This window comes from Ictidomys tridecemlineatus, chromosome 3 (assembly GCF_052094955.1).
Source record: "Ictidomys tridecemlineatus isolate mIctTri1 chromosome 3, mIctTri1.hap1, whole genome shotgun sequence".
NCBI lineage: Eukaryota > Metazoa > Chordata > Mammalia > Rodentia > Sciuridae > Ictidomys > Ictidomys tridecemlineatus.
Genome location: NC_135479.1, coordinates 44,024,036 through 44,051,206, shown reverse-complemented (window position 1 = coordinate 44,051,206; position 27,171 = coordinate 44,024,036). Strand labels below are relative to the sequence as shown.

Below are 27,171 nucleotides of genomic sequence, written 5' to 3'. Positions count from 1 at the left end.
CTCTACTTTCAGGGGGGAGGAGTCTAGAGGCAGTTCCGGGAACAGACTTTCACCACACAAAATCAAGGACAATGATGACAAACACTAGTACCCCTGAGGGTGCAGGTGAAGTAATCAGTGAAGGAACCAGGTAGGGCTGCGCAAGCTAGATAAACCTCCCTGGCTCCAGCTGATGGCTGCTAAAGGTAAAGCAGGCTCCTGATTGCCTTTCTCTGTTGAAGTGAGAAATATGGATTCTTGGGTGAAATCTCCTGATTTAAAAATGACTGCAAGGGCTGGGGATGTGGCTCAAGCAGTAGCGGGCTCGGCTGGCATGCGCTCGGCCCAGGTTCCAGTCGCAGCACCACATACAAACAAAGATGCTATGTCCTCCGATAACTAAAAAATAAAAAATATTTTTAAAAAATGACTGCAAATAATTTGCATCTTTTAAGAAACATGATGCAGTTTAAGTGAACGGCATCTGTGACCTGAATTATTAGGTCCACCGATTACAGGGCTGCCTTTATTCTTGCAATGGGTTATTTCTTTGAGGAAAAGTTAGGACTCTTGTGTGGAGAATTTTCCCTGAGTGTCTCCTTTGTCCCATTTCCTCACTGGACCGGGTATCTTGGAGTCAAATTCAGCTTCACACACTACTAAAAGACCATTTATCTGTGTAAACCTGTATCTTAGCTTCCACCAACCAGGCAGTGCAGAGTCTGAGGCTGTCTGTCAGTGCCTCGTGTGTCCATGACCACTCTCTCATGCACATATCACATTCCCTGTCAGGTGACAATTGTACAGCCACAGGATAAAGAGTCAAACTGTCAAGACCATTTCCAAAGGAAGGTCAAACTGGGCACCATCCTGAGCTCAGGTGGTGCCAACTTCTCTCTGCTTCACCTCCCTGCTCAGCACCTTAGCTGAGAACAGCCCTCTGCTGAGCCACCAAGCTGGGTGGAGAGGAGGAAAAAGAGAAGAATGGGCATGGTTTCTATCTCCATTTCAAAAAAAAAAAAATCTGTAGAAGTTCAGAGCTCAAATGGGGTTCCTGTCAATCTCTCAGTAGTAGAAAACCTGTTCTTGCTGGTCACAGGCTCCATCTTGTTACCAAATACAGAGAGATGGGACGGGTTATCTGGGGCCCTAGAGACTGTCAGGCCTTGGTCAGGGAACTTGTCCCCTCACCCCAACCCCCTCTCCCTCCAGTCCCTGGTTTTTCCCTGTCCCTGCCCTGGCTGGGTTATAAATAGCCAGGGCACATATGAAGGGCCCTTTCAGCCACAATTCCTCATTTGGTTTGGGCGGGTAAGGCTGTTCCCAGGGTTTGGGAACAACCAGGCCTGGCATTCCCCAGGGTACAAGTGTGTCAGCTTGGGGCCTTGTGCCACAGGTTCTTCTGTCTCCACCCTGCAGGATCCAGTGCCTGGCATGAGCTGCTCACATGGGTCAGACAAGCAGGAGGCATGAGAGAAGAGCTAGAACTCCAAGGAACACTAGATGTCCCTTCCTCCACCCAGGAGAACATGAGGCGCCCTTAACAGTCTTTTAGAGTATACCTATCTTTATTCCTCACACCCCTAGCATGGTGGGATCAGCACCCAATTCTTCCCCCAAACCTTGAACCTCACAGAAGCGACTCACTGAACATCCAAGGCATCTCTGCTCCACCCCACTCCAGTTGCCTGGAATTTCCAGTGAGTAACTAGGATGCCCCCTCCACCGAACTCCTCAAAGGCCCTCAGTCCTCTCCCTGGAGGGGGAGTGACTCACAAGTCCCCAGAGTGCTCCCTCCCTTTCCTTCACAGATGCCCTGAGCTGGAACTGGGCTTCCTCTCTGTGTCCTCCACACTCTGCCTGCTTCAGTCTGGCTCCTGAGCCTCCTCTCCAGAGAAGCAGCCACTCTAAAGGCCCCCAACTGCCTGTTCCAGAGGCAGAGGCCCCCCCTCTCCTAAGGTTCACCTCTGCAGTCTGGACTTTCTCAAAACCCTCAGTTCTCTAGGCCATGGAGTTGCAACTTGTGACCACTCCTTGGTTTAGACTGGCCCTTCTTTCTCCTGCCCCTATACATGTGGAGGCCCCCACTCAGGCCCCTGTGCTCTATCTTTGGAGAACACATCCCTTCTTAACTGCTAGGCTGCCAGCAACTCATCACCATCCCCAGGCCCAGCATCTTGCTAGGCTCTGTCTGTCTGACACCTGCACTGACACTTAGATCTCCTCCCCTGGGAAATGCCCAGGCAGCCTCAACTCCACATATCCAGACCAGGAGGCCCCTCCTCCTCCCTAAACCAGCTTCCCCTTTTGGCTTCTCCACTTTTGTTGGTGGGCCGCCATCTCATGGCTCTTCTTCCTTCTGGCCCTACACGTCCCTTTTACCAGGTCCTTTGGTTCTTCCTTTTTTTTCTTTTTCCAAATTCACCAACCAACCAAGATTTGCAGCATTCACACCTACACAATCCCAGTCACTTGGACTCCCCATGTCATCTGTCATCTACCTGTTCACTGACTCCATTCATTCATACCCTGAAAAGGCCTGGCAGGGCAGACACACGACCTGAAACAGGACCCCTGCCATTTGGCCCACTCTTGATCCACTGAGGCTGAAGAATGTCTGAATAAAGGAGGCACAGTTCTCATTCATCAGTCTCGATGGGAACACAGGACAAAACCACCAGTCCTGTCAGAGGGGGGAAAACTTCACAGGAAAGTGGCTTTTGGGTGTCAATCTTTGGTTGAACCCAAGGGTGCTTTACCACTGAGCTACTCCCCAGCCCTTTTCATTTTTTGAGACAGGGTCTTGCTAAGTTGCTAAGTTACTAAAGCCTCAAACTTGTGATCCTCCTGCCTCAGCCTCCAGAGTTGCTAAGATTATAGGCCTGTGCCACCATACTCAGCATAGGGGAGGGTTTCTAAGCACAGAGAAGAAAAGTTGCCTGTGTGTGTTTGTGGGTGGTGGCGCCAGGGACTGAACCCAGGGCCTTGCATATGCTAGGCAATGCTCTACCACTGAGCTACCACCCCAGCCCTTTTTATTTTGTTTTGAGACAGGGCTTTGCTAAATAGCTCAGGCTGTCCTTGAACTTGTGATTCTCCTGCCTCAGCCTCCAAGTAGCTAGAATTACAGGTGTGTGCCCCCGTGTTTGGCATGAAATGATTTTTTATTTTGTTTTGTTTTTTAAGGAGAGAGAGAGAGAGAGAGAGAGAGAGAGAGAGAGAGAGAGAGAGAGAGAGAGAGAGAGAATATGAATCTTTTTTGTAGATGGACACAACACAATGCCTTTATTTTTATGTGGTGCTGAGGATCGAACCCGGGTCCCACCCATGCTAAGCGAGCGCTCGAGCCCTCTACCACTGAGCCATAATCCCAGCCCCATGAAATGGTTTCTTAAGGAAACCCAGGAGACATAGAGAACAGAAGAGAAAAAGGCTAGGAGACAAACAGGGAGAGGCTGGCTGGAGCCAATGAGGCACCCAGACCAGATCCACATCTCCAAGACTCCAGTGGATTACTCCCCACCAATGGCCTTCTCTCACACTCCTCTTCCACCCTCCCAGTCCCTTAGGACTCAGTCTACAAGTCTGCTGTGCACCAGGCAAGCACCGTGCTCACACTCAGATACTGTGTTTACCTGCATGGAGCTAATGGTCTCAGCAGAAGAGTGACCACTGTGCTGACTCCCAAGGCAGAGCCAAGGGACGGGCAGTGCCAGGGGAAGGGCAGGACTGGGGAGAGGCACATTTTAGAACTATTCAGTTGAAGTGCCATTGCTCTGGAAGGGGTAACATGGAAATGTCTATTGTTGATTTTAAATGTTCACACCCTCTGACTCAGCAATTCCACTCTAGGGGATTTCTCTGAAAAAAAAAAAAAAAACAACTTCTAGAAGGACACAAAGATATATATGTTTAAAGATGTTCATTGCTGCAATATTTATACCAATGAAGACTGAAAAGAGCCCAAAGGTCTATCAAAAGTGGACTGATCTGGCAGGGCAGAGTGGTGCCTACCTGTAACCTCAATAACTCCAGAGGCGGAGGCAGGAGGATTGAAGTTAGACACCAGCCGGGGCAACTTAGCAAGACCCTTTCTCAAAATAAAAAATAAAGCTGGGCGTGGTGTCGTAAGCCTGTAATCCCAGTGCCTCGGGAGGCTAAGGGCAGGAGGATCATGAGTTCAAAGCCAGCCTCAGCCACTTAGCGAGGCCCTAAGAAACTCAGTGAAACCCCGGCTCTTAAATAAAATATTAAAAAGGGCTGGGGATGTGACTCAGTGGTTAAGTGCCTGTAGGTTCAAACCCCCTACTAAAAATAAATAAAGAATAAAAAAGGGCTGGGGATGTAGATCAGTAGTAGAGCACTTGCTTAGCATAAGACCCCAGCACTACAAAAGGAAAAAAGAAAAGGGGTGGGGGCTGGTTAAATAAATTACATCCATAGAACGAAATACTGCATACATTCAGGAAGAGGAATAAGGTTGATCTTTAATTACTAGTATACAAGATGTCTTAGTCTCATTAACTAAAACAACATGAGCAAACTTCATAACTACCAATAGCATGATCTCGTTCATATATATGTATATATACGCATACGATAATGCATGGAAAAAAAATGAGAAACTTACAACTAACTCTTGGCAGTTCTCTGTGTAGGATGCAAGTTAAAGAGACTTTCGCTTTCAACATTATGTATTCTGTTGTTAGACTTTTTAGTGATGCAATCAGGGAAAATAAAGAAGCTATAAAAAGAAATGTGGGGGATGGGGGTTTTGCTCAGCGGCAGAGCACATGCTTAGCATGCGCAAGGCCCTGGGTTCCATCCCCTGGCACCACAAAAAGAAGAAGTCTGTTAAATACTATGACTGGGAATTTAAAGTAAGCTCAGGGTACAAAGGAGGTCCATCTGAGGCAGCAAAGAAGTCACTGGAGGCTCCCTGGAGGAGACATTAAAACTCAGACGGAAAAAAAAAAAATGAGCAGGGGTTAGCCATGCCAGTCGGGGCTGGGAGACAGACAGGAAGGAGAATGTGAGGCCCAGTGAAATAAGCTCCATCTGGCTGGAGGACAGGGAGTGTTCACAGGCTCATTCACACAGTATTGACTGAGTACCTACTATGTTCTAAGCCCTGAGAACTACAAGGAGCAAAAGTTTTGTTACAAAACGGACAAACCCCTCATGGAGTTGACATTCCAGTAGGGGACTGGTCACTACGAGGTTGCAGAGGTACAGGCAGGGGTCACGTGATCAGATCAGTCAGGGTCTGGATTTCACCTGTCAGACAAAGGGAAGGCATGGGAGGGTTTTTAGCAGGGAGTGACATGACCATTGTTTAATGCCTCCCTCTGGCTGACATCAGATTTCTCTTTCTAAAACACTGTTCACTCTGTGCCCAGCAGGAAGCCACTAAATCAGCCCAAACAAGGGCAGCAGGGCCTGGCTGATGACTCAGCCCGTCACACTCCAGAAAAGAACCTCTGGAAGGGCCAGGCACATTCCCACCTCCGGGCTCCACTAGTTGCAGTTCTCTTGGCCTGAAGCACTTTCTCCTTCCTCCTGGCCTGTCCCTGACTCTCCCCGGCTTTCTTGGCAGAAGCTCAAGCCCCACTCCAAACTTTTGGAGTTCAGTAGATCTTGGGTCAATGAGAACTGCCCCCAGAGGCCAGTGCCAGGCAGGGAGAGAGTCACTACAGCTGCAGATAGCACCAGAGTCACTATCCTCCTAACCTTGTTCCCTCCTCTGCCTTCCCTTTCTCTGTTATAGAACACTGTGTGAGTATAATCTCAGCAACTCAGGAGGCTGAGGCAGGAGGATCACAAGTTTGAGGCCAGCCTCAACAAGTTGGCAAGACCCTAAGCAATTTAATGAGACCCTGTTTCAAAATAAAAAAGGGCTGGGGATGTGACTCAGAGGTAAAGCAACCCTAGTACAAAAAAAAAAAAAAAAAAAAAAAAAAAACCAGAAACCAAACCAAAACAAACCCCCTGCCAGATCTGTAACCCTGGGCAAGACATCCTTATGGGTTACATGGGGATAATCATAGCACTAATCCTAGGATCCTGTAGGGTCTGGTGCACACGGGGTGGTGCTGGGAGTGTGGTAAGCCCTCAGCTAGCTCCAGCTGTTCCCCCTCTTCTTTGGAAGGTGCTGTGTGTTGAAGAAATACAGAAGAGGGGGTCCTAGCCCACTCACAGACTCACCTCTTAAGTGTTCCAATGAACCCAGCATCCCCCCACACCCCCAACCAGACCATTCTCCTTTCCCAAAACCTCCAGTGGCTGTCCCACATTCTAGAAGGTACACAGCTCCCTTACCTAGCATATTCTTCCAGACCAGTCCCCCAGCAGAGCATAACCCACTCTCAAGGCTACCTTATGCAAGGTCCTCTCCCTCCCTTTGGGTATTTATATCTCTCAAGGCTGTTGCTCAGAGGACCTGGAAATAAAGGGATTTGGGGCTAGGGGGTGTAGTTCAGTGGTAGAGCATGGGCTTAGCATATGCACAGACCTGAGTTCAATACCCAGCACTTAAAAAAAAGAAAGAACAAAAGGAAAAATAAAAAGGGTTTAACAAAAAAATATAGGAGTTTGTTGTTGTTGTTGTTTTTGTATGTGTGAATCCCTTGATCATATTAAGTCCCCACAGCACCCGAAAGAGTATCTTGTAAAAAGTGGGTGCTGGAGCCAGTACACACCTCTATTCCCAGTAACTCAGGAGGCTGAGGCACAGGGATGGCAAGTTCAAGGACAATCTCAGCAACTTATTGAGGTCCTGTCTCAAAAAAAATAATAATAAAATTAAATTAAAGGCTGGTGAGATGTAGCTCAGTGGTAAAGTGCCCCTGGGTGCAAGCTCCAATACTGCCACCTCAAAAAGGTGGGTGCTCAGAAACTCTTAGTGAGTGGAAACAATACCAGGAGGCTTACAGGGCAAGGCGAGGGGTTGCCCACGAAGCTAAATCAAGGGGCTCAGGTTAGATGATGGCTCTCATGGAACAGTCATATAAAGGGGGATCCTAGGGCTAAAGGGAACTCAAAAGACATGGCATGGTGACAGCGCACTTTTGTAATCCCAGCAACTTGGGAGGCTGAATCAGGAGGATTGCAACTTTGAGCCCAGCCTCAGCAACTTAGTGGGACCTTGTCTCAGAATAAAAAATAAAAAAGGGCTGGGGATGTGGCTCAGTGGTTAAGCACCCCTGGGTTCAATCCCTGGTACCAAAAACATAAAATAAAAGGAACTAGGGTTGTGGCTCAGTGGTAGAGCACTCGCTTAGCACGTGTGAGGTACTAGGTTGGATCCACAGGACCACATAAAAAATAAATAAATAAAGGTATTGTATCCATCTACTACTAAAAAATAAAATAAAATAATAAAAATCCACTAACAATGAAGGAATCTCCTCTCTACCTTCAGTCCCCAGCCTCTGCTTGAATCCTTCCAAAGAAAGGAAGCTCATTTCTTATCCTGTTGCTGGACAGTTCCAGCAGCTGAAACTTTTGTTGGTGGTGTTCATGTACTCAGCTCTTGCCTTCCAGTAACTCTGTTCTCATCCTGTCCTCCAGGACAACCCAAGATACTCTTTTAATTGGGTAGTGTCCGCCTCATTCAAATGCCAGTATGGAGGGGCATGCAGTCAGCAGTCTCCCCATCCCACCTCCAGCCACTTGCTGACACACACTCCTGCTAGGCTGGGGGCGGGGAGTGGCCCTGGGATCCTATATCACATAACTGGGTTCACAGGTACCATTTACCCAACCTGAACACTTGGATCTATCTTCCCTAGTGGCCCCTCACCTTGCCCCGTGAATCCTGTGGGGCCATTTCCAGTCACTTAAGTCTTTTCTCAGAACCATCTTTTTCCATTTAGTAAATGCCAAATGTCCTGGGCCAGCAGTGGGGGTAGGAATGGTGGGGAGCCCCTGCCCTGAACAGCTGTTCTAGACACTTGTCTTTCTAACCTCCTTTTAGAGCCACAGTTCTGAGTCAGTGGTGATTTTGAACCTCCTAGAGGAATTTGGCAATGTCTGGATACCTTCTTCTTCTTCTTCCGATTTTTGTTTGTTTATTTGTTTGTTTGTTTTGTTCTGGGAGTGAACCCAGGGGTTGCTCTACCACTGAGCTACATTCCCACTCATTTTGAACTTTTAAATCTTATTTATTTATTTATGGACTAGGGATTGAACTCAGGGGTATTCTACCATTGAGCTGCATCTCCAGTCCATTTTTTTTTTTCTTTTTTGGTACTGGGGATTGAACCCAGGAGTGCTTAACCACTGAGCCACAACCCCAGCCCTTTTTTATATTTTATTTAGACATAGGGTCTCAGTGAGGTTTCTTACAGCCTTGCTAAGTGGCTGAGGCTGGCTTTGAACTCAGGATCCTTCTGCTTCAGCCTCACAAGCTGCTGGGATTACTGGTATGTGTTACCCAGTTTTCATTTTTATTTTTAGACAGGGTCTCACTAAATCGTTGAAGCTGGCCTCAAAGTTGCAATCCTACTGTCTCAGCCTCCCTCCCAAGTCAGTGGAATTAGAGGTGTGTACCACTGTGATTGGCCCTGGATACATTTTTGAATATCACAACTTAACTTGAGGATGCTACTGGCATTGAATGGGGAGAGGTCAGGGACGTCACAGCCTACAATGTGCAGGCCGACCCCTCATAACAAAGGATTGTCTGGCCCTTTCCAGATTATAACCCCTGCTTGAGATGCACTTCAGAACCAGAAGCTGGGCTGGCTCTGAGGAAGGAGTCGGGTGAACATTTACAGGGCCAAACTCAGTGAGCGGAGCCCCTCGTTCTCTATTTCCTGGCTCTGCCTTTCCTCCTCGGGCACAGATACTGAGAGGGGGAGAGAGAGAGGGCACATGCTGTTGAAGTGGGAAATGGCTCAGATCAAGTCTAAACCCTTGTTAAGGTCTGGATCTGAGGTGTCTCCCAAAAGTTCAGGTGAAATAATGTAAGAGCTTAACCAAATCAGTGCAAAAATCCACTTGAATGGATTAACTGAGTGGTAACTATAGGCAGGTAAGGTGTGGCTGGAGGAGGGGTGTCCCTAGGGGGTGTGCCTTTAGGGTATATATTTTGTCTCGGGTGAGCAGAGCTCTCTGGCTTCCTGATTGTAATGTCCTGAGCTCTATTTCCTCCTTCATACTTTCTTTCTTTCTTTTCTATTCTTTTTTTTTCTTTTTTCACACCAGGATTGAATCCAGGGGCGCTTAACCACTGAGCCACATCCCCAGCTCTTTCTATATTTTATTTAGAGACAGTGTCTCGCCAAATTGCTAAGGCCCCGCTAATTTGCTGAGACTGGCTCTGAACTCCCGATCCTCCTGCCTCAGCCTCCAGAGCAGCTGGGATCACAGGGGTGTTCTACCACGCCGGCCTCCTTCATGCTCTTCTGCCTTGATAATCTGCCTCATCTTGGGACCAGAGCAATGGAGTCAGCTATGGACTGGGACATCTGGAACTGTAAGCGCCAAATAAACTTTTCCTTCTCTAAAATGTTCTTGTCAGGTCTTTTGGTCACAGAGGCAGGAAAAAAAAAAAAAAAAAAAGCTGACTACAACAACCCCCTTCCCAGACACTGGGCTTTTTCCTTGGTGTCTCTCTCTTTCCCTTGAGTTCCCCAGGGTGACACTCCGCAAAAGGGCTTTCGCCCAGCAAGAATACTGCGGAGAGCTGAGCCACCCTTGATGGGGCCAGAACAGGACAGGGAAGGACCAAGGGTAGCCAGAGCTAGAAGCCCATGAGAGAGCTGGGGTTCACATCCCAGGTGGGGTTCAAACTCAGTTAGCTCCCCAGTAGGTATTTAATTCCACTGACAGTTGAGGGGACTGAATGAATCTCAATGAGCCGCCAAAAGTCACATGGCCCGACAGAGGTAGGACAAGGGCGCTTGGGCTCACGTTCTGGAGAAGACCCAGAGCGGGGTGGTTACCAGTACCCCAACCCTGATGAGGTGTGTGGCCTCCCTGCGCCCTAGTTTCCACGTGTGTAAAAGGAGCGAGAATGGTGCCCACCTCACAAGCTGGTGCTGAGGACCAGATGAGCTCATAGTTACAAAGCCCGACAGCAGTGCCTGGCAATGAGAAAGTGCCGTGGAAATATTTGCAGTTTTTCTCTTCTTTCTGCCACACAGGCCAGAGGGTGAGGGCTCCCTGTGTCCCTCCAGATGGAGGCTAATGGCCCATCACCATGCTGGGCAGGAGGTCAACAAGAACATGTTCCACGTGAAAGAAAAACACTCTGCCCTTGTTAGCACTGACGACGACGGGTGGAGAAGCCAGGTCACAATGACAGAAAATAGTCTCTGGGGTAAGAGCTTGCTGATTCCCTGTCGCCCTTGTGCATCTGGGTGGTCCAGCTTCTGCCCCCAGGTGTCTCACCTCTGGGTGGCTGAACACCCCAGGCTTTCAGGACATTTGTTTCAGGGAGCAATTCAACACCACGTTGTCGTGATTATTTGGGTCCATCACATTCTGTCTCTCTCCCTGTCTCTCCAAAGACTTCAGGATCTCAAGGGCAGAGAACGCATCTTGTTGGACCCGTCCTCTTATCTACGGTGCCTGGATAAATGGAGTAAACGCTGCTTTCTTAAGTAGCCTGATTGGCTGATATGAAATACATTAATGAACTAGGACCCCAGCACACTAGCAGGGAAGGGTCCAGACAGGATGCGAGAGCCACCAGGATCAGCTGGGCAGCCAGGTGGGTCCATCAGGGGAGACACCCTGGAGGGGTGATCAAGGCAGAGCCAGGTGGAAAAAGCAGTGAGGGGTGGCCTGGAGAGGACAGGGAGAGCGATCTAGGAAGGAGACCAAGGATCAAAACTCCAGCGTGTTATCTGCCTACTTCCGACTTAGTTCCTTCCCACCCTGCCCTTGAATTTGTTCATGGATAAAACAGTGGAACTCCCCGAGAGGCTGAAGGTGTTGGGTAGCAATGAAGCCCACGGGGCCCCTCGCAGAGCACCTGGCATGTGGGAGCCAGTTAGTAACCTCTTCTTTATAGTAGGGGAGAAATGGGGCACAAGGTTACCCAGTCAAGGAGGCAGGCAAGCTGAGAGCGTGTCTGCCTCCACCGTGGCCATCCCTTAGCCACCTCACCAGGCCTGGGACAGAACATGAAGGCAGGAGAGTGGGGTGCAAGCTCAGAAGCTGCTGCTCTCCATCTGGCTCCCCCATTCACTTGGAAACAACCTGTTTGCTTTGCAACTCCAACCCCTAAGCCCTCAGTAGGGGACTGGGGAAGTAGGGAGAAGGCAGTGATTCTTCCCAGCTTTGTTCCAAGACTGCCCTTACCCTCCCTTCCTCCTCCTTGGTCATCTAGAACTACTTGGTTCAATGCCAGACACCATTTAAGAACCCCTAAATGCCTGAGCTGTTGATGGGGCCCACAGAGATGATCAGGGATTGGGGCTACCAATCTCATAATAGCCGATGCATCCCACAAGTAAATATGTACACCCCCCAGACAGTAAAGAGGCCAGCAGTGAGTTATAAAAACTTCACAGGGAAGGGGCGGGCATCTGAGCAGGACCTGGCAGCACCATTCCGACGGCAGCACCACAAGGACCCAAGCTTAAGTAAAGCTCTAGCTCCCTGGCTGTGTGGTCTCAGGCAACGATGTCTCCTCTCTGAGACTCAGTTTCCTCCACCGTAAAATGGAGATAAAGCTCCTACGTCATTGGGCCATCATAGACCTTAAACGAGACAACAAGCTCTGCAGCTGTGATGTTGATGAGGAAGAGATGGGAGAAGAGGAGAAGGATAACAGTGATGGTGTCAACTCACCTCCATCCTTATCTGTGGCGTCTCCTGCCAGCTGGAGTCTGAACCATGAACAGACTTTACAATTTACAAAGCATTCTGCTAACACCATCTCATGGAAAACTTGTGACTGCTGTCTGAGGTCAGGAGGGAGGAAATGCTCAGGATCTTCACAGATGGAGCTCAGAGAGGGCGAAGAACCTTCCTAAGGTCACAAAGCTACAAAGTGGTAGAGGAGGGATAGAACCTAGGTCTTCTCTTTGCCTGTGGTCCCATTTTTTTATACCTCCCTAGAGGGGAGAAAGGAGTTTATGGCCTATGGGGAGCAAGATTGTGGTCCTGGCTGAGGAACCTAAGCCCCTCACTTGTCAGCTGAACTACAGTCCGCACTGGTCCTTCCCAATATGCAACGTGGCAATCCCAGTTAAACTGAACCATTGGTGGTCTATGACCTTGGCCCTGTGCCAACGTGCTCTGCTCAGCCTAGACCTGGGGAATATCTGAAGGGCTGGGTTTCAGGGTTCATCCCATACCTCTGTGGGCTCAAACTAAGATGAGAGCAGCAGAGTAAGGCATGTTGGGAAGTGAGAATCCTTATCTGTCAACACCAGAGGTTTTGTTTCATCTGGGGCTACCACATGTGGCAGGAGTGACCCGATCCCAGAAAGGAGGTGGGCCGCAAAAGCAGATTTCTTGTTCAGCATGTGCTTACTAGATGGGGTCCTTGCAATGCTCCTGATTCCCCACATCTCTAAAAGCCGATAAGAAAAGCCTCACAGACCTCAGTCACCAAGGACTGAGCATCATAATGAGCCAGGCCTAACGCCCTGGGCCATCCTCTCAACAGCCCAGTCAGTGCTATTTAGAGATGAAGAAACTGAGGCTGAGTGGTATTACGACACTGGCGCAATGTCTCACAGCTAGAGAGATTTTCGTCTTTCTAAAACTTAAGTTCTTTCCATTCTTTGGGCTGCTGAGAGTAAGACTGTGATTGCTGAATTTATGTGTCAACTTGAATGAACCACAGGGTGCCCAGATATACGTCTTAACAAAATTCTGAGTATGTCTGTGATGGTATTTCTAGATGAGATTAATATTTAAAACTGCAGACTGGGTAAAGCCAATTACCCTCATCAGTGGGGGTGGACCTCATACAATCCACTGAAAACCCAAGTAGAACAAAAAGCTGAATAAGAGGAAACTCTTCCTACTCGACTGCTAGAGCTAGGGCACTAGTCTTTTCTGGCCATTGGACCTGGATTGAAACATCAGCTGTTCTTGGACGTCAAGTCCACTGGCTTTCAGACTGGAATTTCTGCCGTTGGCTCTCCAGGTTCTTATGCCTCTGGACTCGGATCAGAACTACACATTAACTCTCCTGGGTCTCAAGCAATCCTCTGTAGAGACTGGAATTTCTCAGTCTCCATAATCACACGAGTCAATTCCTTCTAGTAAATCTCTTCATATATATTTATGTGTACACACACACACACACACACACAGTTTCTATTTCAGTTTCTATTACAGTTTCTATTTCTCTGAGGTACCCTAACACAAAGACCAATCCTTTAGTTTCCAGGAGAGAGCTGGCTGCTATTCGGGTGTAGAAGGCTCAGCTGCCAGCCTCTGCCAGAGGCCAGATATCTGAATATCTGATCTGGCTCTAAGTCCCCACTGTTCTCAAGTTCCCAACAGGAAAACTGACCAAATGAGATCAGCCAGGTTGCAGAAACCTTGACTCTCTTTTCTTTTTTTTTTTTTTTTAAACCAAAACATCCCCAAGTACTCAGGAAGAGATACTGGCACCCTCCAGACACCCCAACATGAACAGCAATACTTTCAGTGTCCACTAGGTGGGGCCAGCGATACAGTGGAAAGGGCAGAAACACAGGGGCTGGAATTTTCCCTGCCGTTCCCAAGTTGGATAAATTGCTCCCTACTCCTATTTGTAGAGGCTTCTAGTCAAAGATGTCAAAATCAATATGAGAGGCCCCATGCACTTCAGTGGATTGTCACTCTGTAGCAACTCTACATTTCAAAGTTCTCAAATTAGGTTATCCTCTTATGAGCCACCAAGCAAAACGGAGAGCCACAGGGAGCCACAAAGTAAAGTTACGGTCCCAAGCCTCAGAGTACCTGGCAGGGGCATCTCCCCATGTAGGATGTGAGCTGTTTTACTAGAGAAAGTGCCAGACAGTACTTTTCACCAGGGAATCTAACATAGGACTGCCTGGGTGGGATGAACACCAGGAAGGAACGGGACACAAGAGACAGAGAGGAAGGCAGAAAGGGTATGGCAAGGACCTGGCCCTGGGCTCAGGTGCTACAGGGCATCTCCCTGCAACTGTTCACAGCTGTGGCTCTGCCTGGGCATCTCTGAGCCCTGCAGGCACCTGAGACTAGAAGGCAGAGATGGGATACAAGAGTTCTCCCTTGCCTTCCCTTTGGTTGGGGTCCAGGTCCCAGAATTCCTTCTTCTCCATGGGGTACAAAATCCTGTCCCTGCCTGTCCAAGATGGCTATCTCTAACCCATCATCTTTTCTTAGGAATAACGGAGGAACGACACCCCAGAACACTAGCTGGGGGGAGCATGAAGCTGACCAACACCCTTGCCCACCCCCTCCGCCTCCCACCTGCACCCCACCATCCCTTCCCAAACTTGTACTGCCTGGCAGCCGCTGAGCTCTGCCTCGGCCTCTGTTGCCATGGCAACCGTGTGGCTTCCCCCAAGTGGGAAGCTGGTTGCCAAGGCCCTTGTTGCCAAAGGCTATAACAGCCACCCCAGTGTGTGAAGAGGGAGTGAGAGCCTGTGCAGGGGGTTCTCCAGAATGGTAGAGTCCAGGCAGCCTCCAGCTGGAGTGGGGGTGCTAGGCCCCAGAGAAGAGAAACGCATCACACCGTGTCTCTCAGCGTTGCTCTTCTGGGGGCTTCAGAGAAAAGAAAAAGAACTCCCACAAAACATAGCTGGACAAGCCTGAATCCAGCAGGACCACGCACTCCTACAGCTCACCCCAAACACACACATGCCACCAAGAGAAACAGCTTTGATTCTTCTCCCAAACTCCAGAAAAAGAGCCCTGAGGAATCTCTGTCTTGCTGGCTCCTGTGTCTCAGAGGCACACACGCAAGCAGGGCCCAGAGTCTATCCCAGCAACAGCATGAATGACAACTATGTGTCCCTTCACACATTTCTACCCCCTGCCCTGTCTTGGAGGACAGGCTTAATACTCCTTATAAAACGCTTCTCTTGGGAGCAGAACTCCTGCCTCTGTTGACAAGAGGAGAGGTGGTCATCCACCAGGGTTTGGCCCTTCCTGAGTGAAGAGCACAGGGCTGGAGGGGCTTCCAGTCAGGCCAGACCACAGAAGCAGCTCTTTCCACCCTGCAGGGAGCACAAGGCCAGCCTTGGCTTGACTGAGGCAGCACCTGGACATCCACGACCCACAGGCCATCTATGCAGCCACTGTCCATCCTGGGTGCAGACAGAAGGGTCTGGTCCTTCCTGGAGCCTCCTCCCCACCCTGTTAAGCAGAGAGACTACCAGGGAAAGACAGGAAGGAGGACCGGGTGTCTGGGAAGTATGGAAGCCAGTGCTAGAGGGGAGACAGGCACAGGGGTGGCAGAGAGCAGCAGGTGGGGGGAGAGGAAAGCAGAAGCCAGAGAGCGGCCCCCAATGGAAAGAGAGGCCCGGAGCACCCAGAACACGGGGTCCATACTCCGGGAGTCTGGCCCCAAGCAGAGCATGGCCGGGAGGCCCAGGATGCTCTCCCACCCTCCCCAGAAACCTCCCCTCCCCAAACCCCAAAGGAAAAGCAGGTGTGTACCTACCCCAGGTGCCAGCCCCTCGGGTCGAGTGGGAGAGATGCCATCCCCGCCACCCTGGCTGCGGGCGCTGAGCTGGGGTGACATGGTGGGCGACTCGTCGATGTACGGCATGGTCTCCGAGCCCTCGGGGGGCCCCTTCTGCTCCTCATGCCCCTCTGCGTCGTAGTCGTCGGCCCCGTAGCTGAAGTCTGAGACAAGGAACAGGAAAGGCCACTGAGAGTCCTCCACGAGGGCTGCCAGGGACTGGTAGCGCAGTGGGCGCCGGCGGCGGCCCCCGGCTGCCATGGCCCCGGGCGCACCATGCACACCTGGCCGGGGCAGGGGCTGCGCGGGGGCCCGGGCCTGGGGAGGGGGAAGCGCCAGCAGGCACCAGGCTCTGCTCGGTCACAGGCTGCTGGGAGTCGGGGAGGAGCGGCTCTGCTGTCGCCACCCGCTTAATAGCATGTCAGCCGCGTATTTGGAGCTGTTGTTGCCTTTGCCTCCTGCCTAATTCCACGTCTAAAAATCAACAGTGGGAGCAGGAGGCAGGACGCTTCCAACTCTCCTCTCTGAGTCACCATTTTGCTTTTTATAGGGACTAAGGAGTGGGGGCGGGCCGAGCGATGTCACTTCCTCAGCCCCTCCTCCTTAGGTACCATTTGTACACTGAGTCCCATCCCTCCAGGGGGGCCAGGGAGGCTTGGGAGGAGGGCTGGAGCAAGTGTGCTCAAGGGGGACCTCACCCCTCCAACCCAGGCCCTGGGCGCAGGACAGAGCCCAAGGCAGGCAGACGTGGGCGAGAGGGCTGTGCCCAGTCCTGGCAGGGACACGGTGAGCAGCAGACTCCTCAAAAGCCGGCACTTATGTCTATAATTCCAATGTAGGCTTCCTTCAGAGGAGGAGGGAAGGGAACACAACAGGAAGCCGAGCCGCGTTAACCCCCTCAGTGCTGCCAGCCCCAGAGCCCACGCACACATGGGGACCCAGGGTTAGGCCATCAGGGGATAGGGCAGCCCCTCAGGGATTGCACTGAAAGGGCTACCGCAGCAGCCTCAGAGAGGCCCCTGCATCACACCCCTCTAGGGGGGTCTCTCCTGCAGCAGGTGAGGGCCTCCGACTCCCCCAACCACCACCCCTCAGCCTGTTTGCATCCCATCAGCCCATAATGGAGGGGCCTGGACAAGGCCAGGCAGTGCTGCCTTCAGCTGGCTGGTGTTGGGTCTCCTCAGGCTGGGGCCACCTTCTGGAGATGAGGGGACTCCTCTCTAACCCATCACCGGGCAGGGGCTAAGAACCTTTGGAGAACAACGGGAGCTGGCACGGTAGTGTATAGGGGGACCGCAAAGACCACAGTCTGTTCGCTGGGCTCCCAAGTAGCCTCAGTGTCAGCAGTGGTCTCTCCTTCATGCTGGACTGCCCAGCAGCCACGTCCATTTGTTAAATAGTTCCTGAGCATCTTCTAGGTAGGAGGTGTGGCCCGGTATCTTGGGATCATGCCCAGCGGGGTGAGAGGTCTGGCTGGGCCTGTCCTATTGTCTGCTCAGACATCGTGTCCTCCCTGGCAAACCAGCTCACACTTTCAGCACCTGGCGTCCTGGTGTCCTTGTTGGTCCTGCGTGTTTGTCCCTGAGCCCCTGGGACAGGACTGGGTGCCTCAGACATTGCTGTGTGCCCAGCACCCACGACCAACCCATGGCAGGCTCTCGGCAAGTGTGGGTGGCCAGAATGAATGAGAGGAAATGCACCGTCGGTCTCAGGTCTCAGGTCTGAGCCGGGCCCTAGCAAGCCAAGTTCTCTGCAAAAAGGTCCTGACTCCTCCTTCTCTGTCACAACATATCGGCCCCAGGGCAGCCAGCAGCCCGAGAATGGTGTCAACGGGTCACCAGGGCGCCTAGCCACGGCCACACTCAATCCAATCTGTCCTGTTGGCAGCCGAGAGCTTCCCCAGGCTCACTGCACCTGCTGCTGCGGATGTCCTCTCCAATCTCTAAGCTGACGGCCTATTAAGCTGTCAGGGAACACGGGCTGTTTATTTCCCAAGACAGGCCATGCACGCGAAGAACCACGGGCCCTAATGATAACTCAGACGCTCAGACGTGGATGCCGTATATTCAGGAAACAGGCCCACCGCCCTGCGGGCCACAAGGCCCACCGCCCTGCGGGCCACAAGGCATGGGCGGGCGGGAGGTGAGCAGACTCTGGCATTCCCAGGGACAGGAGGAATGAAAGAGGCAGCATCCAGTCTGCAGAGCTTGGCACTGCGAGGGGCCTGGCTGTCTGGAGAGAGCTGCTCACTTAGGTAAGCTCAGGAGGGACTCGAGATATCAGGTCGACCTCCATCTCTCCTCCACCAGGCTCCAGACTGGCGTCAAGGCTGGGGGAGGTGAGCCTCCGAGGACCCTGGCCTGGCTTAGAGTTCAGATTCCAGCAGACCACACCGGGGGTCTCCTGCTCTTTTCAACCAAACAACCGCTCTGTGAGGGTCTTATTTCCCCAGCTGACAGAGAAAGTCACTGAGTCCCAGAGACATTGACCTAAGGACACAGAAAGACTCTGAACCCAGATCTGCCTGCTGCCTCCAAGCCATCCTTCCCCCTCTGAAGCTCACTCCAGAGAAATCCTCCTGGGTCCTCCCTGCAGGAGGGATGGAGCAAAGGGGAACAGGGGAGACCAAGGGTGGGGGGCCAGCACCGGGGGCAGGCGGGATGGGACAAGGACCAGAGAGCTCTCTGCAAGCGTTCCTAGATCATTCCTCTTCCCTTCCTACCCACCATAAAATTCCGAGAGCCCAGGAGACTCCTGCCAGGAAAGAGAAATCAGAAAAAGATTGAGAAACCACTGCTTCAAGAAAGCCGGAGCCCTGGGGAAGAAGGAAACCTGCCAAGCACAGGCTTCGGCCTACCAAGGCCACAGGTGGGAATGCCAAGTGGACTGCAGCTTAGCCACCGGGTCTCCAAAGAAAGAAAAGGCAGATGAAGAGGCTGACCATCGCCACCGTTTCCCTCTTGGTAACAGAGATCCCACTGTATTTGAAGCAGCATGGCAGTGTGCCCAGTGGCTAGTTAAAAGACTACTTTAAAAATAAATAAATAAATAAATAAATAAATAAAAAAATAAAAGACTACTTTTCCTAATGGTGTGGAGCATGTGATCAAGTATCTTCATCATGAGATGGATATGTGCAGGACTTTGAGAAAGGCTGCTAAAAGAAATACATTCTCCAAGACCCCCATTATTCCTCCTTTCTGTTGTCAATATGGAAAGCAAGTGGGATGGCTGGAGCTCTAGCAGCCACCTTGAACCATAAGATGACCTTGAGGATAGAAGCCCACATTGAAGACAACTGAACAGGATAGGAATCTCTGCTCCAGGATGCTCTACCTCTGGACTGCTTTTACTTGAGAGAGAGAGAGGGGGTGGGAGTAAGTGGGGGGGGGGACAGGCTGATGTGATTTAAACCACTGTTACTTAATTTTCCTCCGACTACCTTCATTATTCCTTCTCAGTCTCTGTGGTGAAATATTTCACCGCCCCAACTCCTTTAAAGATATTGATGTTTCTTATAGATCCTTATATAGAATGGCACTCATCAACGAAAAGGAAAGACAACATAAGTGACTCTCACAGACATTATGCTAAGTCAAAGAAACCAGACACAAAAGAGTACATCCTGTATTTTGTTATATGAAGTCCTAGAATAGACAGAATTAACTTGTGGTTGAAATAAAAAAAATCAAAATGATGAGTTGCTTCCGGGGATGGAGCAGGGACAGAACTGACTCGAGTAGGCACAAGGGAGCTTTCTGGGCTGGTGGAACTGTTCTGTGTTCTGAGGGGAATTTGGAGTCCACGGACGCATTCATCAGAGTTCATGGTACCCTTCAGATCTATGCGATTCCTGAATATTGGACTTCCGTTCATGATATGCCGCCACCCAGGTGCAGTGGCGCACACCTGTAATCCAGGGAGCCATCTGGGCAGCAGATGCATCTCTGATGGTTTCCTGGACCCCTTCCCTTCAGGAACCTCAAACCCAAGCTTTTCCTGAAGTTATGACACAAGATCCCTCCCTGGGTCCCTCCTCCTTCCTGCTGCTCATCTCCTGCGCCCTACTCGCCCTTCTCCTTCCCAGCCTCACCCACTGTCACCAGGATGATTCCAACCCTCTCCCTGCAGCAGCCAGACTGCAAACCTGGTCATGGCTCTGCCCTGTTCAGACTTCAACTGTCCTTCGATCACTTCAACAGCACGACCCAAACTCCCCACCTAGGGCCCTATTGGCTGGCACCTGCCTCTACTTTACAGGGTCATATACTCCTGCCCTATAAGACTTCTAAATTCCTAGAGTGGGTTAAGCAGTGGCACCCCCAAGATAGACATCCAAATCTTAACCCCTGGTACCTGTGAATGTGATCTTGTTAAATATAATCAAGCTCAGGGTCTTGAGATCATTTTAGATTAACAGGGTGGGGACCAAACATCCCCTTGTCCTTCAGAGAAGAAGAGGAGGAGGCGACGTAGACATAGAGGAGGCCACGTGGAGATGGGAGTGAAGCAGCCACAGGTCAAGGAGCTGTCAGAAGCCAGAAGAGGCAAGAATTCTCCCCAAAACCTTGAGAGGGGGCTGCCCACCCCTTGACTGAGCACATCTGGCCTCCAGAGTGTGGAGAATAAATTTCTGTTGTTTTAAGTCACCAATTTTGTGGTCATCTGTTTTGGCAGCACTAGGTGATGAATACAGTCCCCAAACACTAGCACTCTTTCCACCCCTGGGAATTTTGCACATGCTATTCCAGTGCCTAGAATACCACTCAGTCCTTGTTCATCTGCTCAGAGCCCGTTTAGCCTTCAAGTTCTGCTCAGATGCACTCTCTCCTACCAACTTCCCCTGTGTTCTTCAAACAACAATACCTGGGTATGGAAAGCACTTGTACAAACTCGTGAGGGGGAAAAGTGAAAACCTCAACTTTCTGAATGAGCAAGGGATATGAACAGAAAATTAAAAAGAAAACTACAATTTTAAAAATGTGAACCTCACTTGTAAACAAAGAAAATGCAAACTACTTCCCCTCTTTCTCTTTTGTTGTAATTTCCCTATCAAATTGGCAAGGGTTTTCCAGTGACTTGGGAGGCTGAAGCAGCAGGACCGTGAGTCAAGGCCAACCTCAGCAACTTAGCAAGACCCTGTCTCAAAATAAAAAATAAAGGGGCTAGGGATGTAGCTCACCGCTGGGTTCCATCCCTGGAAAAGGAAAGAAAGAAAGAGAGAAAGAGAGAGAGAGAGAGAAGAAAGAAAGAAAGAGAGAAGAAAGAAAGAGAAGGAAGGAAGGAGGGAAGGAGGGAAGAAGGGAAGGAAGGAAGGAAGAAAGAAAGACAAGGATTTCAATATAACCACAAGGGCTGGTAGAGCACTTGTCCAGCATGTGGGAGGACCTGGGTTCAATTCCCAGCACCAGAAAAAAATAAAAATTAAAAAGTAAATAATAATACCTATAGTTGTCAAGGAACAGACTCACTCAGAAATGCCTGGAGGATACGTACAACTGACACAACTCTTCAAGAGTTAATTTGGTAGCTGGCATCAAAGCTGTGATCATCCAAACATGTTTTAACCCAGCATAACCCAACCAGGGTCCTAAGACATTAATTATAAATGCACAAGTTATAAATGTACATTAAATCACAAGGTTATTAATCACAGGACGGCTTATGATTGTAAGATATTAAAAACAACAGGAATGATTCATTATAGGGGGACTGGTTGAGAAAATTAAGGTAGTCCCCGAGATAGATGAATATTCAGCCATTTAAAATTACATAGGTGGGGCTGGGGCTGCAGCTCAGTGGTAGAGCTCCTGCCTCGCACGTGTGAGGCACTGAGTTTGATCCTCGGCACTACATGAAAACAAAGAAATAAAGGTATTGTATCCCTCTACATCATACATATATATATAAAATTACATGGATGGATGTGGAACCTAGAGAGGTAAAAGGAAAGAAAAGTGTGTGGGGGGGCTCATGAAAATCAAAGGGAAATCAGTAGATTAGAGGACAGGGACAGGGCGGGGGATGCTGGGGAATGATACTGGCCAAATTACATTTATATTGAGTGCATGTATGAATATGTAACAAAATTTCACCATAACGTACAACCATAATGCACCGAGAAAAATGGTGGAAGCTGGGCCAGGCAGCGGTCACCTGTGATCCTAGTGGCTCCGGAAGCTGAGGCAAGAGGATCATAAGTTGGAGCAATTTAGAGGCCCTAGCAACTTAACAAGGCTCTGTCTCAAAATAAAAAAATAAAAAAGGGTTGGGGATGTAGTTCAGTGGTCAAGTGCCCCCTGGGCTAAATCTCAGGAAGGAAGGAAGGAAGGAAGGAAGGAAGGAAGGAAGGAAAGAAATCCAGAGAAATTATGTGGATGGGGCTGGGAATAGAGTTTGGTTTGTAGGCACACATGAGTTCCTGGGTTCAATCCCACACACCACACACCACACACACACACAAAAAAATCTATATGGATGATAGCCAGGTATAGTGGCATATGCCTGGAATCCCAGTGACTCGGGAGGTTGGGGTAGGAGGATCACAAGTTCAAGGCCAGCCTGGGCAACTCAGTGAGACTCTGCCTCAAAATTAAAAATAAACAAAAAGGGTTAGGGATGGAGTTCAGTGGTCGAGTACCCCTGGGTTCAATCTCCAGCGCTGTAAATAAATAAATAAATTATATGGATGATGTACACCACCTTGTTAAGTGGAAAACGAGATTAATAATAGTAATATACAGTATTATATGTTTGGAAAAAAACTAAAAAGGTCTGTATGTACCCGAAAGAAAGCTCGGAAGGCTACAACATGAACAATTATAGAGCCTTCAGATTCTGGGAATTTGGAGGAAATTAATGAGTGGTTTTTGCTCCCCAGGACACAAAACACACTGCTTGTCTTCTACCTAATATCCACCTTCCCCTCCTCCTTGCTCCCATTGCCTTGGTCTTATTTATTTCTTATTCTTTGTGGCCCAGAGGATTGGACTCTGAGCCTTGTGCATGCTAGGCAACGTGCTTTACCACTGAGCTGTATTCCCCAGCCCTTTTTAAATTTTATTTTGAGACAAGGTCTCACTAAGTTGCCCAGAATGGCCTTGAAATTGGATCCTCCTGCCTCAGTCTCCCAAGTATCATTGCCTTGGTTTTATATGAGGTGGCAATGGTCCCTGTTCCAGGTAAGATACCTACTTTCTCCGCCTCTTTTACTACAAGTAGTGGCCATTCTGGCCAGTGAGACCCAAGTGAAGCATCCTGGGGCCTCTGGCAAGGCCTTTACCTTTTTAAAAAAATATATTTATTTTTTAGTTATAGGTGGACCCAATATCTTTATTATATTTTATGTGGTGCTGAGGATCGAACCCAGTGCCTCACGCATGCTAGGCAAGCGCGCTACCACTGAGCCACAACCTCAGCCCAAGGCCTTTACTTTTGATGATTAAGAAGGGCTTCTTGCCGGGCACAGTGGTGCAAGCCTGTAATCCCAGTGGGTCCAGAGGCTGAGGCAGGAGGATTGCAAGTTCAACGCCAGCCTCAGCAACTCAGTGAGGCTCTAAGCACCTCAGTGAGACCCTGTCTTTAAATAAAATACAAAATAGGCTGGGGAGGTGGCTCAGTGGTTAAGTGCCTGAGTTCAATCCCCAGTAAGCCCTCACACACACACCCACACACACACAAAAAAGGAGTGCTTCTTACCTTGAACTCAAATGTGATGACTAGAGCTACAGTGGCCATATTGCTACCATGAGGAAAAGGTCTAAAGCAATAGAGACACTTCCCTGATAATATTGAGCTAGTGGATTGCACTAGAAACAGCTTACTTCACTGTTTGCTATGTGAGAATATAAACCCCTACATATTGGAGTTATTGGAGTTTGAGCTGCTTTTTAAAATTTCATTTACTTATTTATTTTTTGTGGTGCTGGGGGCTGAACCCAGGGCCTTGTGCATGTGAGGCAAGCATTCTACCAAAAAAACTGAGCTATATCCCCAGCCCTGGGGCTACTTTTAAAAACACATTTCTAAGTGATTCCTTTACAGCCCAGGAGAGGTACACAATCCCATAAGCAATAAAACGTCACAGGCACAGTGAAGCGGAGAGGGGGAAACAGGAAGAAGTGGGGGTGAGGGGATGTTTGGAAGGACTTTGGCAACACCACCACAGATGTGATAGAAGTGGTTTTTTGGTCTATCACAGTGGCTAAAAGCAAAGACCCTGGGGCCGGACAGCGTAGGTTCCAGTCCGTGCTCCATCCCATCCCAGCCAGCCTCTCTGCACCTCAGAAGCAGGCCTGGCACAGGGCAGCCACTTACCAATAGACACTGGCTAAATAAATTAATGTGAAAGGAGGACCTACAAAGGGATGGGAGCACAGGGCCACGGTGAGGGTTTGATTGGGTGGCGAAGGCACGCAAAGCACTTAGCACATAGTAAGCACCCAATAAATCTTAGCCGCTATTATTAATATCATTAATTGAAACTTGAAAGATGTGTGGGTGCTTGGCAGGCGGGTGGGGGACGGGAGCAGAGTTCTAAGCAACAGGAGGAGGCTTGGCAATGGCACAAAGTGTGAAACAGCAGGGTCCCTTAAGGGGACTATAAATAGCTGGGCATGGCTGGAACACTGAGCGAGCAGGAGGGTGAGATGACGCCCTGGGGAGGTGGGCACAGACCAGCTCACTGCAGGCCTCCTGAGCAGAGCTAGGGGTTAGGCAGGATCAGAGGGGTCTGCTGATCCAGCCCACCAGCCCACCACCCCAGGGTCTTCCTGCCCCAGGAGCGCTGAATCATGCTAACTCTAGGCAAGTCTTCCTGATGCAGGCTCCTGGGTCGAGTCACAACGCAGGCAAAACCTGGGACTTCCAGATCTCCTGAGAGTCACCCAGATATGTGACCACAGGTGAAGACAGGGGTACCTACTGCAAGCCCATAAGGAAGCCCGAGTCCTTGAGGCTGGACAGATGACAGAACAGGAGCCGAGTAGTGGCAGAGCGGTATCAGGGACTTCAACCTGCTCTTCTCAGGCAATGCAGAGAATCAGCTTGCAGGAAGCAGGCTGACCCAACTGACTGGCTCTCATTCCTTCCCCTTTAAGCTCTGCCAGGTGCTAAAGGAAGAAGCCCAAACGCAGGACAGGGATCTGTTTACACCAATGACTCGTGGACAGAGCCGAGGACACAACCCCTGACAAACTGAGGGACGTCTGGGCCCCTTCCAGACTCTTCCTGGGCAGGCCAGGGACCTGCAGATGCAGGACAAAGTCAAATCGCAGGTCTGAAATGGTCCTGTCCTCCTAGCGGGTGCGATACAAAGGCTAGGTGACACTTAGAAAGGTCCTAAGCAACTCAGCAAGACCCTGTCTCAAAATAAAAAATAAAAAAGGCTGGTGATGTGGCTCAGTAGTAAAGCACCTCTGTGTTTAATCCCCAGTACCAAAAAAAAAAAAAAAAATGTCTTCAGAGAGCAACTCCTGCCCTTGAGGATCTCCCTGGTCTATGTGCACACGCTGTCTATGTGTGACTCTGTGTGGGCACTACACTGTGCACGGCTTCATTTCATCCACAAGGCAAGAGCTGATGGATGAATCTTACAAACATGTGAACAAAAGAGCCACAAGAGAGCACATACAGAGGACTCCCTTTATATGAAGTTCAAGAACAAGCAAAACAAAGGGAGCATAGGGAAGTTCATAGCTGTAGTTGGGCTGTGGAGAAGTGGTGTGTTGATTCAGAGGAGCATGAGGGAGCTTTCTGGGGTGATGGACCCTCGCTCTCTTTCTTTTCCTGGCATTACTGGGGATGGAAACCAGGGCTTTGCATACACTAGGTAAGCACTTTACAACTCTCCTATAGCTACAGCCCCAGCTCAGTTGCACCATATCTTGATCTGGGCATTGGTTACACAAAGAGACCAATGCAAATGTTCATTTAATTGTATGCTTAAGACTGGTGCATTATAGCCGGGCATGGTGGCACATGCATGTAATCCCAGCTGCTTGGGAGGCTGAGGCAGGAGGATCAAGGTTTCAAAGCCAGCCTCAGTAACAGCGAGGCACTAAGCAGTCCAGTGAGACCCTGTCTCTAAATAAAATATAAAATAGGGCTGGGGATGTGGCTCAGTGGTTGAGTGCCCCTGAATTCAATCTCCTGTACCAAAATTAAAGAAAAAAAAAAGGTTGGTGCATTCTAGACTTTTTATATATATATCTTTATTTTATTTATTTATTTTTATGTGATGCTGAGGATCAAACCTAGGGCTTCATACGTGCTAGGTTGAGTGCTCTACCGCTGAGCCACAATCCCAGCCCCCATTCTAGCTTTTAAGAATCAAGTAATTGGGCTGGGGATGTGGCTCAAGCGGTAGCGCGATCGCCTGACATGCGTGCGGCCCGGGTTCGATCCTCAGCACCACATACCAATAAAGATGTTGTGTCCGCCGAGAACTAAACAATAAAACATTAAAAATTCTCTCTCTCTCTCTCTCTCTCCTCTCTCTCTCTCTTTAAAAAAAAAAAGAATCAAGTAATTATACCATTATAATTCTCAGTTACAAATGAGGAAATAATGGCATAGGGAGTAAAGTTATTTGCCCAAGGTTTAGTGGCTACCAAGTTAAAAACCATATCAAACATGGGTAGTCTGATGCAAGGATATATCCACTAACAATTGTACTATGCAGGAAACTCACCATTAGAAAAAACAACGGGGGGACTATTCTCAAAGGGCCTCAAGAATAATCCCAATGACTTGGGAGACTAAGGCAGGAGGGTTGCGAGTTCAAGACCAGACTCAACAACTTAGTGAGACCCTGTCTCAAAATAAAATTAAAAAGGATTGGGGATGTAGCTCAGTGGTTGAGTGCCCCTGAGTATCCTTAGTGTCCTTCCCACCCAAAAGTGGCGTGTGGAGGAGGAAGAGGTCAGCTCCCTAAAGGGTCTGAGCGTGCAGACCCGGGGCATGACTGCACTGGCTTTTCCTGGGTCCTGAGGAGTAGATTGATATGGGTGAAGCACAGGTCCAGAGGGTCAGACTGGAGGGTTCAGGATACTGTGCGCAAGTCGGTAACTGGGAGTCACTAAATCCAAAACAGCAAGATAGCTTTAGGAAAATTAGGCCAACCAAGGCATATGTGATGATCTGGAGCCCACAGTCCCCATACAAGTCGTCAAGGGTGGTAGGGGGTGAGAATAGAAAGACAAGACTGGATGTGGGAGAGTTGACAGAAAGTGCAGCCAGGAAGGGGGTCTTCTGGGTTCAGATGACTGAGGTGCAATGGGCCAGGGTAGTGGGAACAGACTCTGAGTTCAGGTTTAGGCAGGTCTGGACTGGGAGGAGGGAAGAACATGCCTGTGGAGGATCAGACCTGCAACTGGACTGGTGTCTGTTCACGAGATGCAGACTTGGGAGCCTAGTGACCCCGGGTCAGCAGAAAGTCAGCTGCTACTCAGCTGAGCCAGACCATGCTCTTTGGGAGACAGGACCAGGGGTGGTGTATGAAACACAGAAACTGCCACCGAACCTATGATGGTAAGGTCATTATCTTCTGTTGCACATGTAAAGAA

At 49.7% G+C, this 27,171-nt stretch overlaps 1 protein-coding gene across 2 annotated transcripts in view; it reads right to left on the bottom strand.

Annotated features, from left to right (window-relative positions):
* Abr (ABR activator of RhoGEF and GTPase) overlaps positions 1-27,171 on the bottom strand; it is a 190,832-nt gene that overhangs the window by 78,563 nt on the left and 85,098 nt on the right. For both annotated transcript variants that reach the window (XM_005327876.5, XM_021728141.3), the window contains exon 2: positions 15,587-15,771. In XM_005327876.5, coding sequence (XP_005327933.3) covers positions 15,587-15,771 — 185 coding nt within the window. The remainder of the gene's footprint in view (positions 1-15,586; positions 15,772-27,171) is intronic.